General features: G+C 34.8%; 1 protein-coding gene across 5 annotated transcripts in view; it reads right to left on the bottom strand.

Annotated features, from left to right (window-relative positions):
* The window catches only part of C2CD6 (C2 calcium dependent domain containing 6), a 124078-nt gene that overhangs the window by 15953 nt on the left and 87824 nt on the right, over positions 1 to 20301 (bottom strand). For all 5 annotated transcript variants that reach the window (XM_045078570.1, XM_045078568.1, XM_045078567.1 and 2 more), the window contains one exon: positions 13167 to 13210. In XM_045078570.1, the coding sequence (XP_044934505.1) occupies positions 13167 to 13210 (44 nt within the window). The remainder of the gene's footprint in view (positions 1 to 13166; positions 13211 to 20301) is intronic.

Raw genomic sequence — 20301 nt, forward strand, 5'->3', positions numbered from 1 at the left:
TTTATACTGGGGTGGAATAAATAAATAAATGAATAATGGAATAATGACAACCAGGTTTCTCACGGCGGGAAAGAGAAGTTTCAACAGATACAAGCAAGAAAAGAGGGTTAGAATAAACTCAGTGATATTGGAACCGATTCAGAGATATCAGTATAAACTTATAATTAACAAAATATATATAGAGAGACAGATATATACAGAAACAAGTATAGATATATGTTTATACAGGGGTTTGTATTCACACATATATTATTTAAGTGTCTGCTGAGAAGGCCTAGGCATAATAGCAACAATACACCCAATTCCCAGAGCCTGGTTTAAAAATGTCATTCTCCAGTAAAAACCAGGGCTCCTTGTAGAAATGATTGATTCTAGGACTGGGGCAAGAAAGTTACAAGACAAATCTGGAATATCTTACAGACAAAAAGTAGGAAAGTACTCAAAAAACAAAAGGAAGCAAGCATGTCAAAGGGGACACAGAACATACTGAAAGAATTCTTATTGGCCAAAGCTGGAAAATTTTATGCAAAAAATAAACAATATCATTTTGGGTTATAACAAAAAATATAAATATATTTATTTAGAAATAAAATACTTCATTAAGAAAAGAAATTAATTGGCTAATATAACTAGGAGATCCGATTCCAGGGACTCAATGTGACCAAGTCACTATCTCTCCATATGTTTCTTCCTCTGTGTTGGTTTTCTTATTTATTCTCTCTTAGATCACTGCTGGCTTGTGATGTAAAAGAATAAAGACTTCTCTTAATATTCTTATATCAAATTATGTAGTGATCCCTATAGCCACAGAGGAAGTGTCAAGTTTGCCAGTTACACCCAGGATTAGAGTTGGGACGGGGATGATACCCTCAAGAAGGGAAAAATAGACAAAAATATGTTAAGTATATGGACAATTAAAATGTACAGGCATGCCTCATTGTGTTTTGCTTTATTGTACTTCCCAGATATTGCATTTTTTAACAAATTGAAAGTTTGTGGCAATCTTGTATTAAGCAATTGTATTAGTGTCATTTTTCTAACAGAATTTGCTCACTTTGTGTTTCTGTGTTACATTTTTTTTTTTTAAGATTTTATTTATTTATTCGACAGAGAGAGATTACAAGTAGGCAGAGAGGCAGGCAGAGAGAGAGGAGGAAGCAGGCTCCCTGCTGAGTAGAGAGCCCGATGCGGGACTCGATCCCAGGACCCTGAGATCATGACCTGAGCCGAAGGCAGTGGCTTAACCCACTGAGCCACCCAGGCGCCCCTCTGTGTTACATTTTAATAATTCTCACAATATTTCAGACTTCTTATTAGTTTACTTGTGATTTGTGATCATTTATTACAATGCTGAAAGCTCATATGATATTTGGTATTTTTTAGCAATAAAGTTTTTTTTTTAAAGATTTATTTATTTATTTGACAGACAGAGATCACAAGTAGGCAGAGAGGCAGAGAGAGAGAGAGGAGGAAGCAGGCTCCACGCTGAGCAGAGAGCCTGATGCGGGGCTCGATCCCAGGACCCTGGGATCATGACCTGAGCCGAAGGCAAAGGCTTAACCCACTAAGCCACCCAGGTCCCCCAGCAACTGCCTATTTCAGCAAAAGTATCAGTAAATTCTTACCTCATACCAGAAAAAAAATACAAGTGAATTAAAGCATATACTAGGAAAACACCTAAGAGAATACTGACATAATCATGGGGAGCTGAAATACCTTCTAAAAAAGATTTAAACTAATAGCCACAAAGGAAAAGTTGTCAGATTTGACAAAATGAATATTTAAAAGTGCTATAAGGGCCCCAAAGAAGTTAAAAAACATAGGTAATAAAGAGCCTAGATCACAAAGCATTGTTATTCAAAATATATAAAGCATTCTCACATATAATCAAACCTACAACCCAATTTGTATATATAGGTAGAGATTATGAGAGCAGTTAAATAACAGAAATACAAATAGATAATAAACACATGAAAATTGTTCCCTCATTAATAATCAGAGAAATGCCAATTAAAATAACAATGGAATACCATTTTTGTGTGAAAAATTAACAAAAACTAAAATGAATAGGGTATGGAATACTGAATTTTTCCTTACATTTTAGGTGAAAATGCAAATTAGTAAATCTGGTTTAAAGGATAATCTGGCAGTATAGATATCAAAATATCCTCATTCATTTTGATCCAACAATTCTACTTCTCATATTTATCCTATGGTATATTTGTACACGTGAATAAAGACAATACTTACCATTTAGCAAGTGACTATTATGTTCCAAGCCCTTTAAAATTCTTTGAAATAGATGATAGTATAATCATTTTGCAGATGACAAAACTGAAACTCAAATGTAAATTTGAGTTTATATAGTTATATGACAATGAAAGTGGAAGAATCTGGATTTGAACCTAGATATTTCTGTCTGTAAAATCCAAGGTCTTTTTACTATATTAGTCTAATTCTCATACCATTGCCAAATAATGCCTTTAAATGGTAGGAAAGATCAAAATCCCCATTTTTCCCCCACTTTTCTTTCACCCTGACCTTTGGGGAAATGATTTAGCGTCCCATCATGGTCAGGGTTTAAATAGAAACTAATTATATCTTGAAAGTCTTAATTTATGAAGGGGCTCTAAAAATGTGAAGGAACTATTGAAAGACTGTCACCTGAATCAGCTATGAGTTGAAAGAGATGTTTGTTAGTCCTTTCCAATTCAGATTAGCACTCCAGATGTTTGTCTCAAAATACTGCATTTCTTTAACACACTGTCTACCTTGGTTCATAAAAAAACTCTTCTTTTAATTTCAAACAACTTCAAACTTTATTTCCCCACAGAATTCTGAAGATTTTGTGACTTTGTGAAGCAATTACCTTAGACTTTAAGGAATTTGTTCTAGAATTCTGATAGGTCTTCAGTTTACAAGCTTGTTGCCCTAGGTGATAGATTCTTTCAAACTTTTAATCTGTTAAATTGTATATAACCTATGTTTTATGGTTCACCAACTTAATTTATATTGTTCAATTTAATTAAGTTTTATCTATTTTATATAAGGTCTGACTACCACCCTAAAAGAAAATACTTAAGGTAAGATTTCTTTTTCTTTACTTTATAAAAACTAAACTTTTTATTTTGAAATACTGCAGTTTTCCATGGGTTGTAAGAAACAAGAGAGAACCCACATATCATTTATCCAGTTTCCCTTAATAGTAACATTTTATAAAACTAGTAAAATATCACAACAGGATACTGACACTGTATAGTCAAGATCTTATTTCCATAAGAATCCCTAATGTCCTTTTATAGTCACATCCACTTTCCTACCTCCACTCCCTATTTAATGCCTAATAACCACTAATCTATTCTTCAGTTTTGTAATTTTATAATTTCAAAAATATTATATAAATGGAGTCATACAGAGTATAACAGTTTGGGATTGATTGTTTTCAACCAGCATAATTCTCCAGAAATTCATCCAGGTTGTATATATCAATACTTTGTTCCTTTCTATTACTATTATTCCACGGTATGGATGTACCACAGTTTGTTTAGCCAATCACCAGCTGAAGGACAAACCAGATTGCTTTTTGTTTTGATTATTATGAATAATGCTGCTAGAGAGTATTGTGCTAAGCAAATAAGTCATTCAGAGAAAGACAAATACCATATGATTTCAGTCACATGTGGAATTTAAACGATAAAACAAATGAGCATAGGGGAAAAAACAGAGACAGACTAATAAACAGACTCTTAATTATAAGAGAATAAACTGATGATTACCAGAGGGGAGGTGGGGTGGGGTGGGGATGGGTAAAATAGGTGATGGGGATTAGAGTATGCAGTTGTTGTGATGAGCACTAGGTGTATGGAATTGTTGAATCACTATATTATATACCTGAAACTAATATTACACTGCATATTAACTAAGTGGACTTCAAATAAAAACTTAAAAGATATAAATTATATTAAGTCAACAGTTCAGTCTGGGGAGAACTGGCATCTTTACTATGTGGAGTCGTTGAACCCACGAACATGGTATGTCCCACCATTTATTTAGGCCTTTGATTCCTTCTGCAAACATTTTGTAGTTTTTAATCATACAGATCCTGTACATTTTTTAAAGCATTTAATTTATTCTGGAGTTCATATAAATGTTATTGTGCTTTAAATTTTTGTTTCCACATGTTCATTGCTAGTATACAGAAATGTTATTGATTTCTTCATCTTGAATTTGCATCCTCCAACCTTGTGGAACTCACTTACTAGTTCTTGTATGTGTTGTTGTTGTTGTTTGTAGACTCTTTAGTATTTTCTAAATAGACAATCATTCCATCTAAAAATATACTCTTATTTCTTCTTTTCTAATCTGTGACTTTTCTTTTCTTGCCCTATTACAATGGATAAGATTTCTAGTACTATATTGAAAAAGAGTAGTGAGAACATGCATCCTTTCTTGATCTTGGAAGAAGAGCATTCAGGCTTTCATAATTAAGTATAATGTAAACTATAGGTTTTTGCAGATGTGCTTTATCAAATTGAGGAATTAACTTTTTTTTAATTTATTTTTAATTTTCAGCATAACAGTATTCATTATTTTTGCACCACACCCAGTGCTCCATGCAATCCATGCCCTCTATAATACCCACCACCTGGTACCCCGACCTCCCACCCCCCGCCCCTTCAAAACCCTCAGATTGTTTTTCAGAGTCCATAGTCTCTCATGGTTCACCTCCCCTTCCAATTTCCCCCAACTCCCTTCTCCTCTCTAACTCCCCATGTCCTCCATGCTATTTGTTATGCTCCACAAATAAGTGAAACCATATGATAATTGACTCTCTCTGCTTGACCTATTTCACTCAGCATAATCTCTTCCAGTCCCATCCATGTTACTACAAAAGTTGGGTATTCATCCTTTCTGATGGAGGCATAATACTCCATAGTGTGTATGGACCACATCTTCCTTATCCATTCGTCCATTGAAGGGCATCTTGGTTCTTTCCACAGTTTGGCAACCATGGCCATTGCTGCTATAAACATTGGGGTACAGATGGCTCTTCTTTTCACTACATCTGTATCTTTGGGGTAAATACCTAGGAGTGCAATGGCAGGGTCATAAGGAAGTTCTATTTTTAATTTCTTGAGGAATCTCCACACTGTTCTCCAAAGAGGCTGCACCAACTTGCATCCCACCAACAGGAATGCAAGAGGGTTCCCCTTTCTCCACATCCTCTCCGACACATGTTGTTTCCTGTCTTGCTAATTTTGGCCATTCTAACTGGTGTAAGGTGATATCTCAATGTGGTTTTAATTTGAATCTCCCTGTTGGCTAGTGATGATGAACATTTTTTCATGTGTCTGAGAGCCATTTGAATGTCTTCATTGGAGAAGTGTCTGTCCATATCTTCTGCCCATTTTTTTGATATGATTGTTTGTTTTATGTGTGTTGAGTTTGAGGAGTTCATTATAGATCCTGGATATCAACCTTTTGTCTGTACTGTCATTTGCAAATATCTTCTCCCATTCCGTGGGTTGCCTCTTTGTTTTCTTGACTGTTTCCTTTGCTGTGCAGAAGCTTTTGATTTTGATGAAGTCCCAAAAGTTCATCTTCACTTTTGTTTCCTTTGCCTTTGGAGACATCTCTTGAAAGAAGATGCTGTGGCTGATATCGAAGAGATTACTGCTTATGTTCTCCTCTAGGATTCTGATGGATTCCTGTCTCACATTGAGGTCTTTTATCCATTTTGAGTTTATCTTTGTGTATGGTGTAAGAGAATGGTCGAGTTTCATTCTTCTACATATAGCTGCCCAGTTTTCCCAGCACCATTTATTGAAGAGACTGTCTTTTTTCCAGTGTATATTTTTTCCTGTTTTGTCAAAGATTAATTGACCATAGAGTTGAGGGTCCATATCTGGGCTCTCTACTCTGTTCCACTGGTCTATGTGTCTGTTTTTATGCCAGTACCATGCTGTCTTGGTGATCACAGCTTTGTGTGTCCTTCCCGTTGAGATCAGGAACACGACAAGGATGCCCTCTCTCACCACTCTTGTTCAACATAGTATTAGAAGTCCTAGCAACAGCAATCAGACAACAAAGAGAATCCAAATTGGTAATGAAGAAGTCAAACTCTCTCTCTTTGCAGATGACATGATTCTTTATATGGAAAACCCAAAAGACTCCACCCCCAAACTACTAGAACTCATACAACAATTCAGCAATGTGGCAGGATACAAAGTCAATGTACAGAAATCAGTGGCTTTCTTATACACTAATAATGAAAATACAGAAAGGGAAATTAGAGAATCAATTACATTTACTATAGCACCAAGAACCACAAGATACCTGGGAATAAACCTAACCAAAGAGGTAAAGGATCTGTACTTGAGGAACTACAGAACACTCATGAAAGAAATTGAAGAAGACACAAAAAGATGGACGACCATTCCATGCTCTTGGATCGGAAGGATAAACATTGTTAAAATGTCTATACTGCCTAGAGCAATCTATACTTTTAATGCTATTCTGATCAAAATTCCACCAGTATTCTTCAAAGAGCTGGAGCAAATAATCCTAAAATTTGTATGGAATCAGGAGAGACCCCGAATCTCTAAGGAAATGTTGAAAAACAAAAGTAAAACGGGGCATCATGTTACCTGATTTCAAGCTTTACTACAAAAGCATATTTTTAACTATTTATAGCCTGCCTGCTTTGCATAGCACATGAAACTGTGCCAACCATATGCTATCCATAGATAAGATAAACCCTGGGGACATAAAGACCTCTGCTGCGTTTGGACTTCTCTGACTCAAAGAGTCCTTGCTGAGCTATTTGCATGAAATCACCTACACATGCAACACCTTTTCTAAAAACCTTGTTCCCCACAAATTTCCTTGCTGTCCTCCCCTTCTGAGTGGCAGTATCTGTGCTATAGCCTCCAGATGGTCTCATGCTGTGAGGGACTTCCCTTACATGCAAACCTATTACATTGTTACTCAAATAAGACTTGTGTGTGGTCAGAGAATACAACTTCTTATAGTTTTAATTATTTTTAATTTGCTTAACTTGGTTTTTTGAACTAAGATGTGGTCCATAAAATCTAAATATTCCATGGGCACTTGAAAACAAGTTGGGTAGAGTGTCAGAGCCTGTTACCTGACTGTGTTGTTCAAGTCTTCTACATTCTTGCTGATTTTCTGTCTTGCACTTCTATAAATGACTGAGAGTGGGCTGTTGACATCCCCAATTAACTGTGGATTTTATTTCCTCTTTAAGCTCTATCAGATTTTGCCTCATGTATTTTGGCTCTTTTACTTTAGGATTATTATGTCTTCCTGGTGGATTGATACTTTTGTTATCATATAGCATCCTTCTGTGTCTCTAGTGATTTTCTTTGTACCGAAATCTATCTAGTTTATCTGATATTAATACAGCCGTTATATAATCAATATATATCTGATTAATATAGCTTTTTATGATTAATGTTTGCATGTCATATCTTTTTCCACTCTTTTGTTTTAACTTTCATATTTAAAACAAAATATTTTATTTATATATTTTTTATAGAAACCATATTGTTGGATCATATTTTTTATTTACCCTGCCAACTCTATCTTTTAAATGATGTACTTAGGCCCTTTGCATTTAAAATAGTTATTGACATATTAGAGCTTAAGTCTGTCATTTTATCATTTTGTTTTCTGTTTATTCCCTCTACTTCTCATTCCTATGTTTCTTTTTTCTTATTTTTTGTGGGTTAATATTTCTTAGAATTCCCACACTGATTCATGCATACTGTTTTTTTAGTATGTTGCTTTTTATAGTTTCCTTAGTGGTTGTGCTATGTATTATATTTACATAACATCACAATCAATGATAATTGATATTTTACCTCTTCAAGTGAGGTACAGAAATCTTACTTCTATTTAAGCTCCTTCCTTTTTTTTTTTTTTTTTTAAAGATTTGTTTATTGTAGAGAAAAAAAGAGAGATTGGCAGACAAGGGCAGGAGGAAAAAATTTGATTCCCAAACAGCCTAGGTGCTGAGTGCAGAGCCTGACATGGGGCTTGATTTCATGACACTGAGATCATGATCTGAGCTAAATCAAAAGTCAGTTGGTCAGCCCACTGCACCACCCAGGCACTCCTGAGGCCCCTTTATCTTTAAAATATAATTGTCTCTTTTTTTTTTAAATTTTTTTAAGGTTTTATTTATTTATTTGTCATAGAGAGAGAAGCGAGAGCAAGCACAGGCAGACAGAGTGGCAGGCAGAGGCAGAGGGAGAAGCAGGCTCCCCGCCAAGCAAGGAGCCCAATGTGGGACTCGATCCCAGGATTCTGGGATCATGACCTGAGCCAAAGGCAGCCGCTTAACCAACTGAGCCACCCAGGCGTCCCTAAAATATAATTGTCTTAAGCATGTTCTCTACTTACAATGTGCATCACAGTAGATGGTGTTATAATCTTTGCTTTAACCATCTCATATTATTTTAAAACTCATGAGACGCAGGATAGTCTGTAATATTTGCCCATTCTCTTGCTCTTTTCTTTCTGAAGTCCCAAGCCTTCATTCTGTTCTTTTTTTCTTTTTGAGATTTTCCTTTAGCCATTCATTAAGAATCTGTTTGCTACCAACAAATTCTCTTGGTTTTCCTTTATCTGAGAATGTCTTTATTTTTCCTTCACACCTGAAAGAAATTTTTGTTGGGTATAAATTCACATATGTCAGTTCTTTTCTTTCAGTACTTGAAAAAATATTGTGCCACATCCTTCTGGCCTCTGTGATTTTAGATGAGAAAATCAGTCATCCTTTACCCTATTATCCTACTCATTACTCTATAGGTCATGCATTCTTTCCAGATGCTTTTAATTTTTTTTTTTCAGTTTTCAAATGTGTAATGATGATGTGACCTGGTGATTTTTTTGGATTTATACTCTTTGAACTTGAAATCTTGAAATAGGTTCTTGAATCTATAGATTTATGTCTTCCACCGAATTTGGGAAGTTTTCACGATTATTTTTTAAAATATCTTCTCTTACTCTATCATGTATTTTTCTTTTCCTCTCCACCTTCTCCCCTTCCATCTTCCCCTTCTCCTCCTTTTCCTCTCGCTCTTCTCTTTTTCCTTCCTCTCCCTCTTTCCCTGTCTCTCTCCACTCCTTCTGAAGCTCCAGTAATATGAATGTTTACTCTTTTGCTGAAGCTCTGTTAATTTTTTTCAGTCTATTTTCTTTTTATTGTTCAGACTGTGTAAATTCTATTGATATTTTCTTAAGTTCACCGCTTCTTTCCTCTGTCATCTCCATTCAATTATGAAGCCCAAACGGTGAGATTTTTATTTTGGTTATTGTCATTTTCAGTTCTATAATTTCCATTGGTCTTTTCTACAACTTCTGAGTCTCTGCTGATAATTTTTATTTGTTTCAAGAGGATTTCTGATTGTTTGATGAAGTATTTTTATGGTGGTTGCTTAAAATCCTTGTCTGGTTATTTCAGCAGCTGATTCATTTTGATGTTGGCATCTTTTCTTTATCTTTTCTCATTTATGTTGTGATTTCCCTGGTTCTTGGTATGCCAAGTAATTTTCAAACATATCCTGGATGCATGGAATCTTATATTATGAGACCCTAGATTCTTTAAAAAATATATATATATAGATAGATAGATATATGTGTGTGTGTGTGTGTTTGTATACATATATATAAGAATGATTATATACATATATATGAATGAATGATTATATATATGAATGATTATGAATAAATGATTATATAATCATTCATTCATTCATTCTACCCTGTTGAGAGGTAGAATGGGGCCAGCCTGGTGAATATATTTCAAAATGGTGAACTTTTTGTGTGTATGTGTTTGTGCATATTTCTAACAAAGAAATTGCAGGGTTTTAGCCAAGTTGAATATCCCTCTCCCCACATGAACTTTCACTTCCTCCAATCTAGATCCTTGGGAATTGTGGCATGTAGTTCCTCACATCCACAGGTGATCTTTGGCCTTGGCTGCAAGTGATCTAGAGGGGGGTGAAGAGCGTAGTACACCTGGGAGTAAAAAAATATAAAGTATGCTTGTGGTCATTTACCTAACACACTACCAACACCTTTGGAGGGATGTCACAGAGCATTTAATAGATAGAAGCTATTAGTGATAACAGCAAAAAACCAAAACCTACATGACAAATAGACAAAATATAACATCTGTTGGTGGCTACTTTTTATTACTGTGCCAGGTGCCAAAAGAAAGAAAGATATGCTAAATACTTTACCCCAGTGTAGTAAAGGCTATGGTTATACCATCAGCTATAAAGGATGGGATATTTCTTTTGGTGGTATTAGGCTAAAATGGCACTTAAAGTAATCAAGCTCAATCTGAAGCTATTTGTCAAATCATCTTTAACTGTCAGTGCTACTTTGCTTATGCCTATTGTACTTTGTAAATTTATCTCACTTAAAACAATTATTTACTGTAATATAATGGTTTATCCCAATAAGTCTTTCCCACTACCTCATTATAAGATCTTTTGAGCCAAGAGCTATATTCTGTTCATTTTTGTATCCATAGTTCCTAGTACATAGTAGGTACTCATTCAGAAAGTATTTGTCAAGTGCCTAGGTTTCAGACACTGTTCCAGATGAAAGGAATATAAGACACAGAATCTCCCAGCTCTCAATATCCTTACATTCAGGTAGAAAAGATGGACAGCTATGGTTAAAGATCTTATCTACCCTGGCATTTAGAAGGTGGTTTGCACATTGCTTTAAGAGTCTCTGAGTCCCTTGGCACTGGGCGCCTGGGTGGCTCAGTGGGTTAAGAGTCTCTGAGTCCCTTGGAGACCCTTATGGCTATAAATTTCTGATAAAATTTATCTTTCTGATAAAATTTATCTTCATCAAAATACCTTGAATTAGATAGACATAAAATCTCTCTCTCTTTAGCTCATTGATTTTATCACAATATGAATTGTTTGAATGGGCTTGGTAATACTACTGCTATGAGGGTTCAATTCATTTCAACCAATACAATGCAAAAATGCATTTGTATGTGTATGTGTAAAGCACTAGAAAGTATTTTATATATATTATCTCACTGAATCACAACTTTGGTTAAAAAGGCCTTTCATTACCCATGTCTACCCTCCTTTTCTGCCCCAGGTCTCTGTAAAGTACATTTTTCATGGAATATTCCCAATGCACCCTGTGTGTTAATCTAGTATGCTATATTATAATTCCTTTTTACTTTTATGTCTGATACATTCATTAATATATTTTTGGTTACTCAAAGTCAGGGGAAGAGGAGAAGGTGGTTGATTATATGTGCTCTAGGGCCATATCCCAACTGCCTTACTATGTGACCTGATACAATTTTTCTAATCTCACTGAGCTTCAGTTTCCTCATCTGCAAAATATAAACAATAACAATGCCTACTTTATTGTGAGGATTAAATAAAATAATGCATACAAAATGCTTAATAGGTGCCCATTCATATTATCATTAATTATTAATTAGACATGGTGCTTTTTATCTAGTAGGTATTCAATAAATGTTTTGTAATTAATTCCCTTTTAACCTTCAGCCAATAGTGAAAAGACTCCTGCCAGAATTCAAGTCTTCTGACTCAAAATCTTATTCTTCTGTAACAGTAGGATGTTTTGTAGATATTATGCCATTTATTTCCTAAATAAAAGTTTAGGCCAGTAATTAGATGGGATTTTTGTGCTATTTTTAGATGCGTGAATCAGTCCGGAAGAGGTAGTTTGAATTCCAAATCATTAAAATATCCAATATTTTGATGGTTTATTGGAACAACCAGATTGAATATTAGAATCAGTAATGCCCTGGCCAGTTGGGATTGATGCCTTTAAAGTAACTAAACCTTTTTGCATGGAGTTCAAGATATCCATACATCAAATTCTACCATCTACAAAAGAGTATTAGTATAGGGTTCTAATGTCTTGGATTAAGGAGTCAGTTATTCATTAAATTACAAAGAAAAGCACTTAAATTCTCCCCTTAGTGAGAGATGGTTCTTATCTACTGAGTGCAAAATATGAAGTAAGCCAAATTTTTCTTTCTCTTTTCACCTTTGAAGTCAGTCTTTCTTTTTTGCTAATCATTCCAAGCCACATAAGCCCTGTCCCATTTCTGAAATATTTATTATTAGCCTGGCATGGCATTTAAACAGCTGAATCTTAAGCAACTGAAAGTTTTCAAGATGTAGAAGAAAAGAATCCAGTATACTTAATTTCAAGTATTAATGAACAAATGAGGTGAGGAGAATTGATTCTTTAAAATTGCTCATATCAAAATAGATGAGCAACAAATGTAGGGATCTGAAGGGGCACATGCACCAGAATGTTTATAGCAGCAATGTCCACAATGGCCAACTATGGAAAGAACTTATCCATCAACAGATGAATGGATTAAAAAAGATGTGGTACACACACACACACACACACACACACACACACACACACACTGGAATACTATGCAGCCATCAAAAGAAATGAAATCTTACCATTTGCAATGACATGGATGGAGCTAGAGGGTATTATGATTAGTGAAATATGTCAATCAGATGATCTCTCTGATATGAGAAATTTGAGAGGCAGGGAAAGGGGTGTTGGGGGGTATGAGGGAAAAATGAAACAAGATGAGATTGGGAGGGAGACAAACCACAAGAGACTCTTAATTTCATGAAACAAACTGAGGGTGGCTGGGGGGTGGGGAGATAGTGATAGGGTGGCTGGGTTACGGACAGTGGGGAGGGCATATGCTATGGTGAGTGCTGTGAAATGTGTAAGCCTGATGATTCACAGGCCTGTGAGCAAATAATGCATTATATGTTAATAAAAAAAGATAGATGGGCAAAGAAGTCTATCCTTCCCTAGTGCTACTGTGAGTTGCACTAAGCAATAGCTATATGGGAGGAGGCAGAACCAAAGAATTCAAAAGTGTAGCCTGCTAAAGTTAATGTTATGTTTATATTGCTTTATAATAATTTATAAATTTAAAATAAACTATTATAAAATATCTAAAAATTTCATTTATAATAAATTCATAATAATAAGGTATATGCTTTCTTGATGAAAGAATGTCAGTAAAAATTAATTCAAAACAATAAAAAAAGAATAGTGATTTTTAAGGGATATATCAATCTACTTACTGATTTTCCTTTTTTATTTGTATTTTTTTGTCCACAGGGATAATCTGAAAAAAAAAAAAAGATTATAAAAATAAGTTGGCACAGGTGGCACTTGACAAACATGTTTCAAAGGCATATCTCTAACTAATGATGGTATAGCAAAGCAATTAAGAGGACAGGCTCTGGAGTCAGACTGCTTGGACTCAGATAGTCCCTGCAAATAACGATCTGCCTTTGGACAAGTTATCTTGGCTCTCTGTCTCAGTTTACTCATCTGTCAAAGGATAAAGATCCTATGTCAGAGAAATGTGTGACTTAAAGGGCTAAGGCATGTAACACTGGGTCTGAGACATAATAAGCACCAAATGAATGCAAGTACTATCACTACTACTCCCTGTACTCTGACTCCTGACACATTGTACCCTTGGGTTTGTCACCTAATAAGTCCAATTAGATTTTCAGTAGTATTGTTAAAGTGCATACATTAAGTGATTAAAATGAAATGTCATCATGACCTAGATTTTTATGTACATAAAAGACTGTCTTTTAGTCATATGAGAGTAAATGTTTGTATGGAGTATTACTTTTGTGATTCTTAATGCTAGTTCAAAAAGTAAAAACTAAAAAATCAAAAAACAACTTATCATTGCACTCTAAGTCATTCTAAGTGTTTTTGTGGCTGTTAAATTTTATGCACATTATTCAAAGTGGTGCTTTACTGAATGCTTAAAAGATTGGTTTTACTCATCCTTCTAGGAGCACCTTTTTAGCCTATCCTCTAGCAGTCATTTGGGTAAACTTCCATCACACATTTCCTAAACATATCTACCTCTATAAAGTTGTATAGACTGACAATTTACATTCTAGAAAGCTTCCATGGATAATTCTGTATTTCCTCAAGAATTCATGACCATAGAAGAGAATCTTATGAAATAAACTAAAAAAATTTATAAAGTGTGTGTAATGGAACAACTATGGTCTTCAATGATTAATGCTGCTAGACTGAAATATATAAATATTTATGTTCATGTTCAAGGGTGAACGGTATCACTAAAATCAGCTCCAAAGTAATGGGGCTAGGCACATTCCTCTAATTTGTTTGTAGATAATAATCAATCAAGGAATTCAAAAAGAATAAACTCTAAACGTACTGCTTTTCATCTTATATAATGTATGTATAGATATGTATTTTTGTGAAAGCAAAACTAACCTGTGCTTTTGTTTTTATTTTTTAAAAATTTTTCAAGTTTTTATTTAAATTCCGATTAGTTAATATACAATATAATATTAGTATCAGGTATAGAATTTAGTGATTCATCACTTACATATAACACCCAGTGCTCATACTAGTACCTTCCTTAACCCATCATCTGCTTAATCCATCCCCCTTAACCGCCCCCCCCCCCGCCATGTCCCCTCCAGTAACTCTGTTTCCTCTAGTTGAGGCTGTTTCCTGGTTTTCCTCCTTTTTTCCCCCTGGGTTCATCTGTTTTATTTCTTAAATTCTACATATGAGATACACATTTCACTTTCTGACTTATTTTGCTTAGTATAATACTCTCTAGCTCCATCCATGTCATTGCAAATGGTAAGATCTCATTCTTTTTTAAGACTAATAGTCTGTTGTGTGTATGTGTGTGTGCGTGCATATATATATATATATATATATATATATATATATATATATATTCACCATATTGTTTTTACCCATTCACCAGTCGATGGACATGTGGACTCTTTCCATAATTTGGTATTATTGATAATGTTTCTATAAATATCAGGGTGCATGTATCCCTTGGAATCAGTATTTTTTTTATTCTTTGGGTAAATATGTAGTAGTGCAATTACTGGATCATAGGGCAGCTCTACTTTTAAATTCCTGAGGAAACTCCACACCTTTTTCCAGAGTGTCTGCACCAATCTGCATTCCCACCAATAGTGTAAGACGGTTCCCCTTTCACCGCATCTTCACCAACATCTATTGTTTCTTGTGTTGTTCATTTTAGCCTTTTTGACTAGTGTGAGGTGATATCTCATTGTAGTTTTGATTGTATTTCCCTGCTGATGAGTGATTTTGCACATCTTTTCATGTGTCTTAGCCATCTGCATGTCTACTTTGGAAAAGTGTCTATTCATGTCTTCTGCTCATTTCTTAACTAGATCATTTGGTTTTGGGGTATTGAATTGTATAAGTTCTTTATATATTTTGGACATTATTCAATATGTCATATTGTATTCATATGTCAGTGTATTCGTGGGTATTCATATGTCAATGTCATATTATTTAATATGTCAGTATGTCATTTGCATGACATAATGTCATACAAATTATTCAATTATTCCATATGTCAATATGTCATTTGCAAACATCTTCTCTCATTCCATAGGTTGCCTATTATTTTCATTGATGTGTTTCCTTCGCTGTAGAGAAGTTTTTTAATTTGATGAAGTCCCAACAGTTTATTTTTATTTTTGTTTCTCTTGCCTCAGGAGACTTACTTAATTGTCTAAGTTTGCTATGGCTAATGTCAAAGAGGTTATTGGCTGTGTTCTCCTCTAGGATTTTAATGGCTTCATGTCTCACATTTAGGTCTTTCATCCATTTTGAATTTATTTTTGTGTATTGTGTAAGAAAGTGGTCCATTTTCAATCTTTCGCATGTTGCAGTCCAGTTTTCACAACATTATTTGTTGAAGAGACAGTCTTCTTTCCTGCTTTGTTGAAGGTTAGTTGACCATATAGTTGTCATTTCATTCCTTGGTTTTCTAATCTGTTCCACTAATCTATAGGTCTGTTTTTGTGTGTGTACCATACTGTCTTGGATCACTACAGCTTTGTAATGTAACTTGAAGTCTGGAATTGTGATGCCTCTAGCTTCATTTTTCTTTTTTCAAGATTTCTTTGACTATTTGGGGTCCTTTGCGGTTCCATATAAATTTGAGGACTGTTTGTCCCAGCTCTGTGAAAAATGCTGGTTGTATTTTGTTCCCTGTCATTAAATGTGTAGATTGGTTTTGGTAGTATAGACATTTAAAAAAAATTTTTAATTCAATTAACCAGTGTATAGCACATCATTAGTTTTTGATATAAAGTTCAATGATTCGTTAGTTGCATATAATACCCAGTGCTCATCACATCACATGCCCTCCTTTTGCCCATCACCAAGTTATTCCATCCCTCTACCCAACTCCCTTTCCATAACCCTCGGTTTGTTTCCCAGAGCCAAGGGTCTCATATGGTTTGTCTTCCTCTCTTATTTCTTCCCCTTCAGTTTTCCCTCCCTTCCCCTATTGTCCTCTGCACTATTTCTTCTATTCTGCATATGCATGAAACCATATGATAACTGTCTTTCTCTGATTGACTTATTTCATTTAGCATAATACCCTCTAGTTCCATCCATGTCAATGTAAATGGTAGATATTCATCTTTTCTGATGGCTGAGTAATATTCCATTGAATATATGAATCACATCTTCTTTATCCATTCATCTGTTGAAGGACATCTCAGATCCTTCCACAATTTGGTTGTACAGACATTTTAACAATATTTGTTCTTCCAACCCATGAGCATGGAATGTCTATCTGATTGTATCGCTGTCAATTTGTTTCATCAGTATTTTATTGTTTTCAGAATACAGATCTTTTACCTGTTTGGTTGGTTTTATTTCTAGGTATCTTATGGTTTTTGGTGTGATTATAAATGGGATTGATTCCTTGATTCTCTTTCTGCTGCTTCAGATGAAATGTGACAGATTTCTATATACTGATTTTGTATCCCATGACTTTAATGAATTTGTATATCAGTTCTAGCCATTTTTTGGTGGAGTCTCTCTGGTTTTATATATAGAGTACCATGTCATCTGCATAGAGTGACAGTTTTCTTTTTTTCCCATGCCAATTTGAATGCCTTTTATATCTTTTTGTTGTTTGATTGCTGTGGCTAGGACTTCCAATAGTGTGATGAATGAACATGATGAGAATGAACATCCCTGTTTTGTTCCTGATGACAGAGGAAAATCTCTGTTTTTCTCCACTGATGATGATATTAGCTATGGGGTTTTTGTATATGGCCTTCATTATGTTGAGGTATGTTTCCTCTAAACCTACTTTGTTGAGGGTTTTTATTGTGAACGGATTTTGTATTTTGTCAAATGCTTTTCCTGCATCTATTGAGAGGACCATATGATTCTTATCTTTTCTTTTACTGATATGGTATTATCACATTGACTATTTTGTGAATACTGAACCATGCTGGTAGCCCAGGAATAAAACCCACTTGATCATGGTGAATGATTCTTTTAATGTACTGTTGGATTTGATTTACTAGTATTTTGTTGAGAATATTTGCATCTGTGTTCATCAGGGATATTAGTCTGTAGTTATCTTTTTTAGTTGGAGTATCTGTCTGGTTTCGGAAGCAGGTAATGCTGGACTCACAGAATCAATTTAGAAGTTTTCCTTCCATTTCTATCTTTTGTAATAGTTTGAGAAGAATAGGTATTAACTCTTCTTTAAACGTTTGCAGAATTTGCCTATGAAGCCATCTGGCCCTGGTCTCTTGTTTTTTGGGAGATTTTTGATTACTGATTCAATTTTATTGCTAATTATCAGTCTGTTCAAGTTTTCTTTTTCTTCCTGCTTCAGTTTTGGTAGTTTATATGTTTCTAGGAATTTATCCATTACTTTCAGATTATCCAATTTGTTGGCATGTAATTTTTCACAATATACTTCTATAGTTGTTTGTATTTCTGTGGTGTTGGTTGTTACTTCTGCCCTCTCATTTATTATTTTATTTGCATTCTTTCTCTTTTCTTTTTGATAAATATGGCTGGGGGTTATCTATTTTATTATTTTTTTCAAAGAACCCGTTCTACTGTTTTGTTTTTTTTTAGCTTCTACATCAATTATTTTTTCTAATATTTATTATTTCTCTCCTTCTTCTATCTTTAGGCTTTGTTTATTGTTCTTTGTCTAGCTCCTTTAGGTATAAAGTTAGATTGTTTCTTTGAGATTTTTCTTGCTTCTTGAGGTGGGCCTGTATTGCTATATACTTCCCTCCATGACCATGTTTGCTGTAACCCCAAAGTTTTGGACCATTGTGTTTTCATTTTAACTTGTTTCCATGTATTTTTAAATTTCTTCTTTGATTTCCTGGTTGATCCATTAATTATTTAGTAGCATGTTGTTTATTCCAAATTACTCCAATTTTTTTCTTGTGGTTCACTGCAAGTTTCATAGCGTTGTAGTTAGAAAATATGCATGGCATGATCTCAAACTTATGGCATTTGTTGAGGCCTGATTTGTGACCTAGTATGCGATCTATTCTGGAGAATATCCCATGTGCACTTGAAAAGAATGTGTACTTTGCAGGATGCCTGGGTGGCTCAGTCAGTTAAGCATGTACCTTCAGCTCAGGTCATGATCCCAGGGTCCTAGGATGGAGTTACACATGAGGCTCCCTGCTCAGTGGGGAGCTGCTTCTCCCTCTGGCTGTCACTCCCCTGCTTGTGCATGCACTCTCTGACAAATAAAAAAATACAATCTTTTTTTTTTTAAGGGTGTGTATTTTGCTCCTTTAGGATGAAATGTTCTGGATGTATCATTTAAATCCATCTGGTCTAGCATGTCATTCAAAGCCACTGTTTTCTTGCTTATATGACCTGTACATTGATGTAAGTGGGGTGTTAAAAGTCCCTTACTAATACTGTATCATTATCAATGAGTTCCTTTATGTTTGTTATTATTTCATATACTTGGTACCTCTATGTTGGGGGCATAAATATTTACAATTGTTCTTGTTGGACAGTCCCCTTTATTATGATACAGTGTGCTTCATCTCTTGGACAGTCTTTGGTTTAAAATCTAGTTTGTCTGATTTAAGCATTACTACTCCAGCTTTCTTTTGATGTCCATTTGCATGATAAATGTTTCTCCATTCCCTCACTTTCAATTTGCAGGTGTCTTTCAGCAGTATATAGATGGGCCCAGTTTTGTTTTGTTTTTTATCCATTCTGACACCCTATGTCTTTTCATTGGAGCATTTAGTCTATTTACATTCAGAGTAATTATTGATAATTATTGATAATAAATACATGTAGCTCTGTATTTAGTACCATTTTATTGCCTGTTTTGTCATTGTTTCTGGAGATTTTCTCTGTTCCTTTCCAGTCTTTGTCACTTTTGGTTTTTCCTTCCCAGAGTCCCCTTTAGTATTTCTTGCAGGGCTGGTTTAGTGGTCATGAATTCCTTTAGCTTTTGTTTGTCTGGGAAACTCTTTATCTTTCCATCTATTCTGAATGGTAACCTTGCTGGATAGAGTATTCTTGGCTGCAGGTTTTTCCCATTCAGCATTTTGAATATATCATGCCACTCTCTTAAAGCTTGCCAAGTTTCTGTGGATAGATCTGCTGGTTTTATTGGTCTTTCCTTATAAGTTAGGGAGTTTTTTGCTGCTTTTAGGGTTTATCACTGTATTTTTCAAATTTAACTAAAGTATATGTCTTGGTGTTGGCCTGCTTTTGTTGATTTTGATGGAAGTTCTCTGTGCCGTCTGCATTTGGATGTATGTTTCCTTCCCCAGCTTACGGACGCTTTTAGCTATTATTTCCTCAAATAAACCTTTTTGCCCTCTCCTTTCTTCCCCTTTTTCTGGGACTCCTAAAGTACAAATGTTACTACATTTGATGAATCTTTGATTTCCTTAAGTCTACTGTCATGATCCATAATTCTTTCTCTCTTTTGTTCAGTTTCATTATTTTCCATTATTCTATCTTCTAGATTATTTATTCTTTCCTCTGCTTTTTTCATCCTTGTGATCATTACATCCAGTTTTTCAAATCTCAGTTACTGCATTTTTCTTTCTTTCTTTTTTTTTAATTCTTTTAATTCTGAGGTAAGGGTCTCCCTGATGTCTTCCATGCTTTTCTCAGTCCAGTCCTTATGATTGTTGCTTTAAATTCTCCATCAGACATAAAACTTACATATGCTTCTATTAGATCTCTGGCTTGACCTTTTCTTCTTCTTTCTTTTGGGATGAATTCCTCCTTTTGGCATTTTGTCTAGGTCTCTTGTCTTCTCCTGTGTTAGAAAAGCCAGGTATGTTTCCTGCTCCTTAGAGTAATGGCTTTATGAAAAAGAGGTCATATTGTGTCCAGGAC

The sequence above is a fragment of the Mustela putorius genome, unplaced genomic scaffold, assembly GCF_011764305.1.
Source record: "Mustela putorius furo isolate JIRA1106 unplaced genomic scaffold, ASM1176430v1.1 tig00000275_pilon_pilon_pilon, whole genome shotgun sequence".
NCBI classification, from domain to species: domain Eukaryota; kingdom Metazoa; phylum Chordata; class Mammalia; order Carnivora; family Mustelidae; genus Mustela; species Mustela putorius.